This window comes from Orbicella franksi, chromosome 2, assembly GCF_964199315.1.
Source record: "Orbicella franksi chromosome 2, jaOrbFran1.1, whole genome shotgun sequence".
Lineage (NCBI taxonomy): Eukaryota > Metazoa > Cnidaria > Anthozoa > Scleractinia > Merulinidae > Orbicella > Orbicella franksi.
Window position 1 is genome coordinate 14,304,511 of NC_138146.1, and position 14,341 is coordinate 14,318,851.

General features: G+C 40.3%; 1 protein-coding gene across 1 annotated transcript; it reads right to left on the reverse strand.

The window, feature by feature from the left end:
• Positions 1 to 678: 678 nt before the first annotated feature.
• LOC145478095 (uncharacterized) lies at positions 679 to 11,165 on the reverse strand. Its single transcript, XM_081456004.1, has 7 exons — positions 10,433 to 11,165; positions 8,714 to 8,808; positions 7,554 to 7,710; positions 6,410 to 6,473; positions 5,788 to 6,065; positions 2,946 to 3,150; positions 679 to 2,861 (listed from the first exon to the last, which is right to left on the reverse strand). The coding sequence occupies exons 1-7, from the start codon at positions 11,132 to 11,134 to the stop codon at positions 2,788 to 2,790; spliced, it is 1,575 nt and encodes a 524-aa protein (XP_081312130.1). The 5' UTR covers positions 11,135 to 11,165; the 3' UTR covers positions 679 to 2,787.
• Positions 11,166 to 14,341: the final 3,176 nt, after the last annotated feature.

A 14,341-nucleotide genomic window follows, 5' to 3' on the forward strand; every position in this document is an offset into this window, starting at 1 on the left:
CCCCACGTTCGTTTAGGAGCAACAGCACCTTGTTTATACCCATATAAATCCTTATAATAGCACTATGATTGTAGTCACGATTGCTTGCTAAATTCACGTTTCCGACGATTGCTTTAATTTTTGTTCTACATTGAGAATTGGTCCATATTTATTTTACACAGAGAAATTTATTACTCAATTCAAAACAACAGAAAAAAATGATAGGTCCCCATACTCGTTTGCCAGAAAATGACGATTTACCTCTATGGCGAGGTCCAGCTGTAAACAAAAAGCCGCCATTTTTTAATGCGCGCGCTAATCACGCGTGAAATTATGCGCAGTAAGGATGCGAAATGCAATACTGGGGAATGACCTTAAGCCCAGTTACTTGAGCTAACTCAGAATTGTCTTTGGTTACAGATCGATTAAAGTGTGAAGTGTGAAGGTTATTTGCAGGTTTTATTCCTTTAAGAGAGGTTTTCTGTTGCTAACTTTTAGCTCATATTAACCGAGCTTAGTCGGTCTGTATGGGAAAATCTTGACCGAGGTCGTAAGTACAGGCCGAACGCAGTGAGGTCTGTACACACGACCGAGGTCAAGATTCTCCCATACAGACCGACTAAGCTCGGTTAATAAGATGTTTATTATATGGCAAACAAGAACAGTTTAATGCAAATATTTGTATACGTCATCAACTAGTGCCAACAAGTGATAACAACGTGTAAATCTGCTACTAGAAAAGAAAAGCAAGGTTTTTATTTTAAGTTGTGGAAAGCGAAGCGTATAAACAACTATTGGGTCAGCTGCTCTATTGGGTCGCTATTGTTACAGCTCAGAATATGCAAATTTGTGACACACTCAGATGTAAACTTGATTGCTGGCAGTTTGTTTAAATTTACTCTAGAAATCAGGCAGGGATTATGAGGCAAGACATTTCACACTTGAATCCTTAGATGCACTGAATACAACTACATTATTGCAAGACTTAAATAAAACATTTTTCTTTCTTTTTCTTCAGTTTTGTCCTTACTTAAGCTCCCTATTGTTAAGAAAACCTAAAGCGGCCTTCACACGGCAAAATAAAGTTGGCAAACTCAAGTTGTTGTGAACGGCACAAAGACGGTCGGCAAACACGTTGGCAAACTGTTGGCGACAAATAGAACTTGCCTCTATTCTCACCAACTTCTTCGTGTTGGCAAACTCGTATTTGACGTGTGAACGATTGGCAAACGTGTGTTGGTAACTCTCAACCCATCAAAACAAGCGCTCTTTTCACGAGATTTGCGTAACATAAAATAAGACCAAGACACAAGCGACAACTCTACGTGAGTGCCATTGCACTGCGTCGGCCATGTTGCAAATTTAGCGTTGTTGAGATTTGACGCGAGTTTGACGTGTGACGTTTTTTGGAGTTTGCAAACACGAGTTTGCCAACTTGAGTTTGCCGTGTGAAGGCCGCTTAACGCCCGGCTTGGAAACGCCATGGAGGAAAGTAGTTTCTCCTGATATAAAATGCTAGCGGAAAACATCTAAACTCGAAGAAAGCGATCGTGTCACGTCTTTCATTGGGACTGCAATTTAATTATGCTTACATAAATAATACTGAATAAGCCTTCTGATAAAGTCAGGGATATCCGGGTCTGAAGTAGACATTGATTATTAATCGATTCAACCATACAACATTTTCGAAGTATTCATGCAAACCCCCACTTTGTCTTTGCTATAAATGATCTGCCGTATTAATTTAATGTTATTATAGCAGGAGAGGATGAAGGGTATAAGAGAGCTAATAGGGTATGCTGTCCTCCTACGGTTAATGATACCAAGCGCGTTGCGTGGATGTTTCTTCAGTGGACCATTAAAATGCGAGTAAAGCTGTCAAAGCGCAGAGCAAAATTCTCGTCTCAGGAATGGCTACATCTAGACCCTCCTGAAATATTTGAAGCCCACGAGTGGTCTAACAGTGACTTGAAAGGGATAAGTTTAGGAATACGACCTCTATGGGGGATTAACTCTATTAAAAGTTACCCTCTCTTGGTCCTGGTCATTCGGTTTTTAGTGCGTTTGTTCTTATACTTCTAATTAGGTAAAGTTAACTGAGAGAATTTAAACGACTCTACTAATGTTTAGCCTGCAAACAGGCTCCCAGCTAAGGCGGAAAAAAAATCCGGCGAGCGACGTGAGCCGTTTAACGCGAAAGAAAGAATTCCGCGAGCCAAGTCCGCGAGCGAGGCGAGTGGGAGCGGGGGAGCTCCCTTGCGCTCTCCCTCACCACCATTCCGCTCTCGGCTAGCCCCGCTCGCCCTAGACCACACTCGACTAGCTCGCACTAAACCCTAAACCCATCCGGGAGCCTGTTCGCAGGCTACCAATGTTGGATTGGGTTCGTAGGGGAAAACTTTTTCCTGGCGTCATTGTTTACATTTCTCCTCATTAACATACGACTTTGCGAAGAGAAGGCATCACGTTAGACACGAATTGACTACAAACGTTTAAAGAGCTTGTAAAACTTGGGAGTAATATTCGAGGAGAAATTGACTTTCAAAAACTGCAAAATTTCTGGGTGGCAAAAGCGCTAATGAGCTCATACATTCTTTGTAAATTTTGAGGTTTTAACCCACGTCTCGCAAAAAGTTTTCAATGCATGGGTCTCAAATTCCTTGGACAGTTAATCGTGCTTTGCCCTTTCAATATTCAGAACTTATATCTTGGAGCTCCATTAGAAAATGTATCCCTCATGCTAATAAGGAAAATATTGTAATTTAGCTTGGTCCCGTTAGAACGTCTCGACATGCTTTTCAACCGCAACTAAATCTCCACTTGTTTTTGTCCTTCTCTAGAAATGGAAGCTGACGTCATTTCAACTTCTTGATATTCCATCACTGTAAAAATACAAGAAAAGAAAATTGTTTTGAGAGATGAGTTGGAGTGCGATTTAATTATGTTAGTCTTGTGTTCTAACTCACCGGAATTCTTGTGAGCTGCTTTGATGTCCATCTTCTCTCTGTTGAGATACTTGGTTAAGAAGACGCCCATACCACAACCAACAAGGCAAAAAATCAAGAATATGGACAGTGCTATAACACATGCCAAGAACACTGGCGACTCCGGGTCGAACACTTTGATGGAGTCACGTTCATTTTCAGAAAGAGCGTTACGTCCTTCAGCTGCCTAGAATCCAAACAGAATGTAAGGAGTTAAGACTTCCACATACGTGACATGTGATGAGGGGGGCGTAGGGACCTATTAGAAACCGAAAAACCGCACAAAAAATCGCCAAAAACCGCAAAGCGGCAAGAAATCTCGTTCAAAAACGAAAATCGAAATAAAAGCCCTCACTAACAAAGTTTTGGTAGTCTTCAGAATCAGTCTTTCTGTTATTTTAAGTTTTGTACGTCTAAACTTGTTTTACTTTCCGAAGTTCTTTCTGCGTATTCCCTCGTTAATGCAGAACACATCGTAGTCTAAAAAGGTCCTCTTTTGTGTAAATCGGCTCCACAGACCTATAGCAATGTCAAACTAGAAACAAATTGCACGATAAAATGATTTTAGATGATTTTTGTTTAAAAGAAACACCACATTCTGAAGTTACTTTTTGATTGCCATTGTCAGAATTTTCATTTGTGTAGGCACAATGGCAGCCCCATTTCACAACCATACTACTTTATTTTACGACCAAACAGTCTCTCCTTTGCTTTTATTCCACGTGAACGGAGCGAGTGAGCGCAATTTTATTCCCGCGACGAAAAGGGGAGACAACCCGCAGTTGAGCTATAGAAACACGATGGTCCACAGTCTGAGGTCAAAGTCCACAAGATATTATCCCAGCCGGCCGCGTGATATTTGAGAAATAGTCTTTTGCTTTGATGTTATCCAGTCTTTAGCTTTTCGAAGTCTGCTTGGCAGCCGTTACGACCCAAGTAACGGCTGTTAAAGAGACTAGGCTTGTCATGCATTCCTCTAACTGTAAGTGGTGCCTTGAAACTACAGTTTTAGTGCGACTGCGGGGTGTTACTTCCTTGGCAAAACCAGAAAAACCGTAAAATGCATTGGGCAGAAAAATCCGAAAAACTGCCATCATTGTTGACAAAAACCGAAAACCAAAGACTAAACTGTAGAAAACCCGTAAACCGCACAAGACACCAAAACCGACCCAAAAATTGTCCAAATCCGCAAAACCGAAAATCCCAACGCCCGCCTATGTGATGGTTCTACACTATTCAGAGACATTTATATGTTTCGACTGAAAAGGTTGATCACAACGGAATGTACCTTTTTCCCTTAGAGAAGGCCGCTGCCGGGTGCTAATAGTTCTGGTTTTGAATACCCACGTTGTTGAGTTTAGTAAGTGTCTTTTGGAGAAGAGATTAGTGCCACAACTCCAAGGACCTCCCACAGAGCTAAACCCAAGCTATTCACTCCGGCTCATCGCAAAAATCGAACTGAGCAGCATTTTGACCCAAATCTACCGGTCAAAATAAGACACGTGAATTCAGCACCAATAGCGGGAAAAATGTGAAATGATTGGTTTCTGGTTTTCATTGTGTATTGTTGTACAAATATAAAGCATTTTCTTGGACTTGATACACATGCCAAAGACGTGTTTTCTTAACATTTGTAATCTTATAACCAAAGCAAACTCAGTTATATTTGACCAAATATGCATGGTCCGACACGGAATAGAATTGTGTATTGAGGGGGGCAAATAACGACTAAGGGCAAAACTTTGTATCTAGTTATTAGTAATTGAGCTTTTAACAATTCTCTTGCAACTACCGTGGCAAACTATCTCTTTGCAGAACTAACTGATTTGACGTGACCCGCACTCAGAAGGGACTCAAAACGTGATCGTAAGTCGGTAGGTTGGTCGGTCAGTCGATCGGTCGGTCAGTAAGTCAGTCAGTCCGTCAGTCTGTCTGTCAGTCAGTCAGTCACTCAGCCAGTCAGTCAGTCAGTCGGTCAGCCAGTCAGTCGTTCAGCTAGTCAGTCAGTCAGCCAGTCAGTCAGTCAGCCAGTCAGTCAGTCAGCCAGTCAGTCAGTCAGTCAGTCAGTCAGCCAGTCAGTCAGTCCGTCAGTCAGTCAGCCAGCCAGTCAGACAGTCAGCCGGTCAGCCAGTCAGACAGTCAGCCAGTCAGTCAGTCAGTCAGTCAGAGAGTCCGTCAGTCGGTCAGTCAGTCAGCCAGTCAGTAAGTCAGTCAGTCAGTCAGTCTGTCTGTCTGTCTGTCTGTCTGTGTGTGAGTCAGTCAGTCAGCCAGCCAGCCAGTCACTCAGTCAGTCAGCCAGTCAGCCAGTCAGCCAGTCCGTCAGTCAGCCAGTCAGTCAGTTTGTCAGTCATACAGTCAGTCAGTCAACCAGTCAGTCAGTCAGCCAGTCAGTCAGTCAGCCAGTCAATCCGTCAGTCAGACGGTCAGTCAGTCATTCAGTCATTCAGTCAATCACTCCACCAGTCGTCGGTCAGACAGTCAGTCTGTCAACCAGTCAGTCCGTCATTCAGTCAGTCAGTCCGCCAGTCAGTCCGTCAGTCAGTAGTTCAGTTGGTCAGCCAGTCAGCCAGCCAGTCAGCCAGCCAGTCAGTCAGTCAGTCAGTCAGGTAGTCTGTCAGTCCGCCTGTCGGTCAGTCAGTCAGACAGTCATTCAGTCAATCACTCCACCAGTCAGTCAGTCGGTCAGACAGTTAGACAGTGAGTCAGTCAGACAGTCAGTCAGTCAGTCAGTCAGTCAACCTGAACTTTATAACTTTGCTAACTTTGTAACTCAAATTCAGACATAAGTTTTACATATTTTGGACTGTTACATGTCCTACTATACCGTGTTAGCTTTAATGTAATTCCTTGTGATATTCAGCACATCATCATAACGGAACTTGATCAACTGCGACAAGCAATCTGAGATACCCTTCATAAACAAGTCTTCGCTATACGCCACGCCGTAACCTCGGTTACGTCCAATGAACTTTGCAATGGACATCTGTTGTGACTTGTCTTTGGTCTTCATAGACTCAATGCCAATAAATATATCTTCCATCACCACGTCGATTGCTTTTCCGTCCATTAGCGAGTCGTACATTTCGTCTTGGTCCTCCATAACTGCAAAAAAAACCAAGCACTAGTACCATTAAGGCCTGCATAGCATGATAAAACTGACGGCTTGTTTTCGTATACGCTGAGCATGCTTGTAATCAAATCCACGAGGTGCTGGTGCTGACTCAGTCCTGTACTAAATTTCATTTTTTGTCAGTTTCCTTTAAGGCTTTTGAGCATATACCTAATTTTTCTGGCTGTAAACTAAAGAATATTGCTGGATTCCGTCTAGAAATTCAAAAGAAGGAACTCGCAACATCCAGTGAAAGGTGGCGATTTCATGCCAAGTGGCAATTCCCTTAATCGTTCAATACCAGTTAAGCTCATATGATGATGATCATGCGGCTCACTTGTTATGTTGGCAGCCAAATTGACTGCGTCACGGAAAGCAGCACTGTCTTTCAAGACACCAATCTGCAATTTACCGAAAATGATTCGTTGTCAGTCATTGGAGCAGTAAAAAAGCAACATGCACAGCACATTCAAATGGCAGATTTTTTTTTGCTGTTTTTGATAGTTTCTTTTCCTTTCTCAGCACTGGAATGTTTTTTTATTTTTTTCAGAAACTTTAATTGAGTTAAGACTATGTTTCCAATTACAGTAAACACCCGCGTATAAGAACTAGAATTTTTGGGTTCAGGCTGAATGGGTTCTTATATTTTGGGGTAGTTTTTCCGAACTCAGGCTGATTAGGTTCTTAGTAGGTTCTTATTTGTAGGAGTTGTCATAGTGATACCATTCAGAGAGCTACTGTAGTACTAGTATGTCATAATGGTTGAACATTTATATTTTAAACCGCAAAAATGCCAAGCCTTATTTTTTAAACAATAATAAATTCAGTATCATAGGCTACCATATTTACAGTTGTATTTGATAATAATGTAAATTGTTAACAGCAATATAAATATATAAATAAAAACAGCAAAAATAAATAAAAACCCAATTTAGGGAATTAAAATTGAACCAATTTGAAAATAATCAAATACAATGTGAAACAAAATATTAATTTTCTTGCGTATTGAAATAAAGATGCATTGTACTGTACAAAATAAGAGTGTTTTTTTGTATAAGAACCTATTGTTCTTTGCCAGCCTAAATAGGTTCTTATATATTTGGGTATTAAAATGCCCAATTTCAGCCTGTAGGTTCTTAAATCACTAGGTTCTTATACGCGGGTGTTTACTGTATATAATAGGAATTTGTTCTTATATAGGAGGTTTAGTTTAAATACTAAAAGGTATGTTGATAGTTTCGGGTACTACTCAGTATTATACGATGTTACATGGCATACAGTACTTGTGTGTCCTCGCATTAATAAATAAACTTTCATTTTATAGAAAACGCTTGGCAATGGTGGGGGCAGGGGGGAAAAATCCTTAGAAAACACGATACATTTTACAGAATTGCTTTGGAAGTACTTGGTAAGTCAATGGCATTAAGCAATAATTAAGAAAAGGCTGTCTCACAAAACGCCATAACAATTAAACAACCCACCCGTTTTCCTGACGTGACGTCATATTTCTCAAGCTTGACACTCGTCAGAGCATCTGTGAGGGTGGCAGTCATCACAGAACAAACAGTGACACCAATCAATATCCACACCACTGCGAAGAGCCTTGCTAGAACAGACTTCGGCGTCTTGTCGCCATAGCTTTGTTAATGGTCAAAAGAGCTTGTTAGTAGTTATTCAGAGGAACAAACCCAATTTATATGCAACTTAAACCCTGAGTGGAGGCGCGGATCGAGCGGTCCTGGTTCGAGCCCTGGCCGGGGACATTGTGTTGTGTTCTTGGGCAAGACACTCTACTCTCACAGTGCTTCTCTCCACCCAGGTGTATAAATGGGTACCGGCGAATTTAATGCTGGGGTAACCCGGCAATGGACTAGCATCCCATCCAGGGGAGGTGGGGGGAGTAAATATACTCCTACTCGCTTCATGTTACGGAAACCGGGATAAGCTCCGGTCTGATGGGCCACTTGGCTCGTACCTAAACCCTGACGTTTATTTATCAGTTACTTGTCAGTTCTGAGCGCGGCTGATTGGCTTGTTTCTGAGGGCAGCTCTGGCTTTTATTTCATAAATAAATGAAATTAGTGAAAATGAAAATGTACTAATGAGAAATACCGCGTCTATCGCAGCGTTTTCGAGACAGAAAGCTAAATTTTGAAAGAACCATTTTTCGCGGTTTAAGTCATTAGCACGTTTTTGATTGTTTCCATGTCTCCTCCACTAACTATGTGAAAACCGTGCATGTTGACTGACCAACGACTGATCGAAAGCATATGTCACTCTGATAATCTTGGAATAACGTCAATCCACCGTCGTGAATAGGCCACGTTCGATATATCAATATTTTAACATGTCTCCGAGGCTTTCATAGCAAACTCCTACATTTGGTGTTGTTTTCTTTGTATCCAAGTCTCTTTTGGGAATTGAGACACAAAAGAAACTCGGAACCATGTTAGAATATTGATATATCGAACGTGGTCTATTAACGCCAACGCAATCCAACAATCTTACTTTGAAATGTTGCATGCGCCGGCTTGACGGGGCCTCTTACTATTTACCGCAGGTGTTACAATTCACGACACTTTTTTGCTGCAATTCACTTCAGGTTACCCTTGCTAGGGTTTGCTCAATTAACTGGACTTACCCAATAGTTGTTATGGTTACAATAGCCCACCAAAATCCTTCGAAGGCACCCCGGTTAAATCCGCGAGGAAACTCGTCTGGGTTATGCGACGAATCCTGCGGTTAAGAAACAGATAAACGATAAACAAAAAGATTTAGAGGGTCTTGTATCGATAATACTATATTTTTTTGCTTCACTCGAGTTTTTTTCTTTGAAAAAAACAAAACAAAACAAAACAAAACAACTGTTGTCCCTTCAGGGTTGCGTTCACCTGCCCGACATTGGGGACTTTAAGAAAACCAGGACGGCATCGGCCACGGGAACGTCGCTAAACAAAAGTTTTAATGAGCAGAACAATGGCTGTGCACGTGCGTTATAATTCTTGGTACATTTCTTTGCCGTCCTCTGCAAAACAACAACGTGAAATAACCTAATTCTGCGTTGTTCAGAGAACGTGAACCACGACGGCTAATTTTTTATGTTTATTTCAAATATTTCGCCCTGTCCCAGATTCAATTTCGTAATAGTTTTGACACGAAGAAACAAAGGAAAATGGCTTTAGAACATCGTGAGATTCTTAGGTAAAATATAAAATCATTTTTTTAATAGACGTTGTCCCCGGTGTCGCGTCCTGGTTTCTTAAACTCCCTTTTATCAATCTAAACAATCGCGGTTGCCAGAAACGCAATTAGCAGTTGTAAGTTTACCAACTTGTGGCATGAAAATCATGTTTTATGGATATAGGCGACTTGAATTTGTTTTGCGGGAGTCTTTTTTAATTCTTAAAAGATTTAGAGAGCCGGATTTTAGTAGTGTAGATTAATTATACGATTCTTAGCGTATTTGTTTATATCTGAAAGATGGATGACTAATCCACGTTTATTCATTTTGTGAAGATAATCGGGAGAATTAAATACGCCTGGCATTAAAAATCAAGGGAAGAGATAAGACGTGAAACTGAAGATGACTTTCCTTGGATGGTCAGAAAAACTACAATAACACCAAGAACAGCTGTGCTGTTAAACGAAGATGGAAAGCATAATAAAAACTTGTTTCTTTCTTTCTTTTTTTTTTGTTGCGAATTTTGCGAACTTTTGGCTTCTTGAGAAGCCAAAAGATGATTTATAGCTCACGTTTTTGTGTAAATTTACATACAAACGTGAGCCCGTCAGCCAAGTTATTAGTCATCTTTTCACGAGAAGAGTAATTTTTCGCAAAAATTTCAAGTCGTAACAATGCCTGGTTTATTCAGGTGGGAGTGAAAATTAAAAAGAAAAGGGTGAAAAAAGAACTAAATTGTGTACATGGCTGAATAGCTTCAACGATGCATTGGTTCCTTTTCCTTTGACACAATCAAGTCCGCGATAATAGGTATAATTACCTTTCCACGTTTACAAAGCGTTAATTAAAAATTAGCATACTTTTTCCTCCACATTAAACAAAGTGAGCAACTTTATTGTTAAGTAAACAATAGCGTTTTTGTTAATGTTGGTAAATTATATTTAATTCGTCGACCACTGGTAACGTAGTTCTCAACATGAGATTAAAGTTAAGTCGTTGTTAGGAAGAATGGCTTTTTTTCTTGTTATTTTACCATGTATAGGGCGAAAACCTAATTGGATTTGAAAAACAGCTCAGCTTTTTCAGCTTGTAATCTGAATAAAGAAAAGATAAAACAGACTATACTCGCTACCCTCGCCTACATTTGCACAACAAATCAACGGTCTTCCATCTACTCACCAAAACCCAAATCAGTACACCAGCCACGGATGACATTAAGAACGCCATTAAAACCACTGGCCATGTTCCAAACACAGCTTTGAATACCAAGTTCCATTTTTTAACCGTGGAGGAATGAGGGGCGATGAGTATAACACCAGGGGAGTCTAATACCTTGATGTACGGTACGTTTCCTCCGTATTTCTCCTCATCGTTGTGCACGGGAATTATCATGTCTGCCGAGCGATGGAGGAGTTTGTGGCGTAGAGCCATTAGATTTGGCGCTTTTTCGAGAAAACGAATTTGCGGGATTTTGCCAGCAAATATCTTGCAACAAGCGCCAATTGCTCGGGTTACCACATCATGAAAAATGCCTTTCATATTCGGTGTATGTTCTTCGCTTTTGTTGCCATTGCCTTTGGCATCATAAAGAAAGGGTGCTGCATGTAGCCAGGAGATTCTGACGTGATCGGGGCAAGTGTAACGATAAACCATACAATCGTCAAAAGCTGGTGGTGTGCCGTGCAAAGACTCATTTGCACTGCGTTTGACGGATCTCCTTCTTCTTCCTTCACAGCTTGATTCAGTCGGTTGTGGAACGTCTTCCTGTAGGTTAACATCGTCCATGCCAAACTGTCCATTCACACCTCCTTGTAAACTACAAAGGAGCAAAAAGGAAACAACAACATGAAAAACTGCGGGCTTCCCCGAGAATCGCCTCATTTTCTTAAGCGCTCGGTGGAGATCTACACGTAACCACTCAGAGAGATGCGAAAACAAACTTACTTAATTTTTAATGCAAATTTACAGAAATTTGCAATTTAAAATCATCGTCCTGTTTTGGAAACGAAAATTATGAAAGCATGCAGGGAAGCAGCATGGTCATAGAATGATCATGCATTGCATTTGTCTTGCTAAGCTTTAAAGCTTTTTTATCAATTTAATGTTGTTTTTAGGCTTCTTAGGTCGTCGTCTTCCTAAGTGTATTAGGTGCTATATGAGTTTTTGACAAGTAAATTTCTCACGTGCGAATTAAGGGTCCGTTAATTTACTTTTGCAATCACATGCAGGTGTCATGATCACAAACAAGAGGTATTTATTTATGCGTTAATATCAAACTTAATGTGAAATGACTTGTGTGTAGATTTTAACAATCATGGATTTGAGTAATCTCCGATATCCACCACCACAAAAGTGTAATTGTGTTCAAGAAATGATTTACACTTTCTTTTTTTTCGATGTATTTTCTTGAGGTGGATACCAATGACAGGTGAACAAAGAGGAAATCTTTAAAAAAAGAAAAAAATGAAAATAACAAAAAAAATTAAACAAACACCTCTCAGCTGATCAAAATACACCCCGGGACATTGGAAAGTTTCAGAATCATCACTCAAAGCAATTACTGAAGACACATATAGATTGTTGCATTTAACACAGAGAAAAGTTGATGTTGAAGAAAAGATGAAAACTACGAAAATAATCAAAAAAGGCAAACAACACCAGCTGCTTGTAATGAGCTCATCAATATGCGTGGAAGTTGGAGAACTGCAGAGTCACGTAAAGCACTCGTCATCACTACCACAGGGAAACATAAATTACTTCGGAGTCACGAAAAGCAATTTTTATGATAAATATTCACTTTTGCATGAAAACACCGCCAAAAAAATTGATGTCGAGGACACATGAAAAGTAAGAAAAACATATAAAAACGTTAAACAACACCAGGAACCCATGACAACACGGAAAAGCTTCATCAGTGCCACATGGAGACATAAATTACCTCAGAGGCACTAATAAACCATTTTTTTTTTACCATACTGACATGTTCATTGCTGCATGAAGACCAAATTGAACAACACCTGAAAGCTTCATAAGCACCACATGCAGACACTAATTACTTTAGAGGCCCAAAAGACAATTTTTGACGCATTAAATATTCATCATTGCATTAAAGCACCACCAAAAATTGTTTTAGAAAAGATAAAAAAATTAAGTTGCCTCTTTCTTAGGGTTAGGTTATGATATTCGTTTTAGCCAAGTACATTGTCGTGCTGCTTTCGTTAAGAGTTTTCAAAGTTGCCTTCCTTGTTTTCAATTCGTTTCTTGAGAACTTATTTCCTGTAGCGTTTTTTTTTAACTAGCATCTTGAGGACTAATTTCCCGTAAAACATTATGCAAAGTGTTCGTTTCAGATCTTGCCTTGATAGCAACTAAATGGTTATTGTCTCATAATAGAATATTCATATCCTAATACCGGCAAACGCAGTTCATATCACTCAAACTGGATTGAAATTTTTGTAAAACACTTCATTAATGGCCAGGGCCGTAGCTTGTAACAGGCAAACCGAGGCACTTGCCTCATTCAACGTTTTTCGTATTTGTTGTATTTTAGTCACCATGAACAACCTTAATTCATAGGAAGAGAATTTAACCACGGACATTACCCCAGACTCAATTTTTTCTGATTACGGCCCTGATGGCAATGTAGTTAAACTGGATGACTAAGTTCCTGTATGACAACCTACACTTGAAAGTCTATATTAACCCTAAAGCGAATGATACACGGTTCAACATCATTCAACTTTTGTAGATCAACAAATGTCGAACATTGTTGGGACTTGTTGAAACGTTGCAACTTGTTGAATACTCATTCAACCTTTGTTAAGCAACAACTACACATTTTGGCGCGAAGTTGAAATGGCGGACGAGGAAATGTTGCTGTCGCTTTGTGCTTCGAGCGTTGTCGCCGTTAATATGAAGCGTCGACAAAAAAGACGAAAAAACCGCAAAATTTGGACGCGTGAATGGTTAAGAAATAGAGCCATATTCGAAGCATTCTACGCCCTGTTGGCAGAACTCAGAAGCTTGGACATTTCAAGCTAAAGAAATTTTCTCCTATATCGCACAGGCACAGATTGATCAGTTGACAGGTGTTATCAAAACTCCATTCAAACTCAGCTGATTCCAACTCTTCGGCCGCCATGTTGATATTTCTACGAAGCCACGTGACACCAAACTCGAAAACGATCGGTTGAAGCCGTTCAACAAGCGGCAACTTGTTGAACGGAATAGAGCCATGCTCTATTTTCGTTCAACAGCGTTCAACAACTTTCAACATGTTGAACGGCATATTTCAACGTTCAACATCACATGATTCACTGTTCAACATTTGTTGAACAGCAGCTGCAACATTTGTTGCTCAACAAATTTTGAACCCTGTATCATTGGCTGAGAGAGATTATAAGTTTCACGTTTCTGTCACTGACTGTCAGTTGTCCAATTTTGTTGGTTCCGCTGAGCTTGGCGCAGTTAAAGTGATGTGTTTTTTGTGATTTGTTTTTGTGAATTATGATGGTGAACTCATAAGCACTCAAGGTCAGTGCCCAGTTGTTTAAATACGAAGGCGCGCTATAAAAGGGCATAAGCTCCTCCACTTGATTTTGAATTCACCCAAAAGTTGCTTGTTTCACGCTCTGACAGCATTCTTCAATACTCACTGGGATCGGACTTGACATTACAAATACAACTGAACCCCGCTATTTCGAACTCGTAGGAGAAACGCAAAATTGTTCGAAATAGTGGGAGTTCCAAATAGCCGATAGTAAATAACTGAAGAGCAAATCCAAGGGAAATGGTTTTGAGTTCCAAATAACGGGGAATTCGCAATAAACGAGTTCGAATTAGCCGGGTCCAACTGTAGAACAATTATTCGCATAGACATTGCGAACAATGGAACAATATCAGTTTACAATCCTCTTGTAAACACAATTTCTTGAAATAGAGACCAATAGAGACACCAAAGACGCTTTAAGGTGGCCAGACACGAGGGGTCATGTTGCAGAGACATGTTGCAGCGACATGTTGCAGCGACAAAAACGTGTGCAGTGCACACTGAGGCGACATGTAGCAGGGACAAAATCACAACATTTG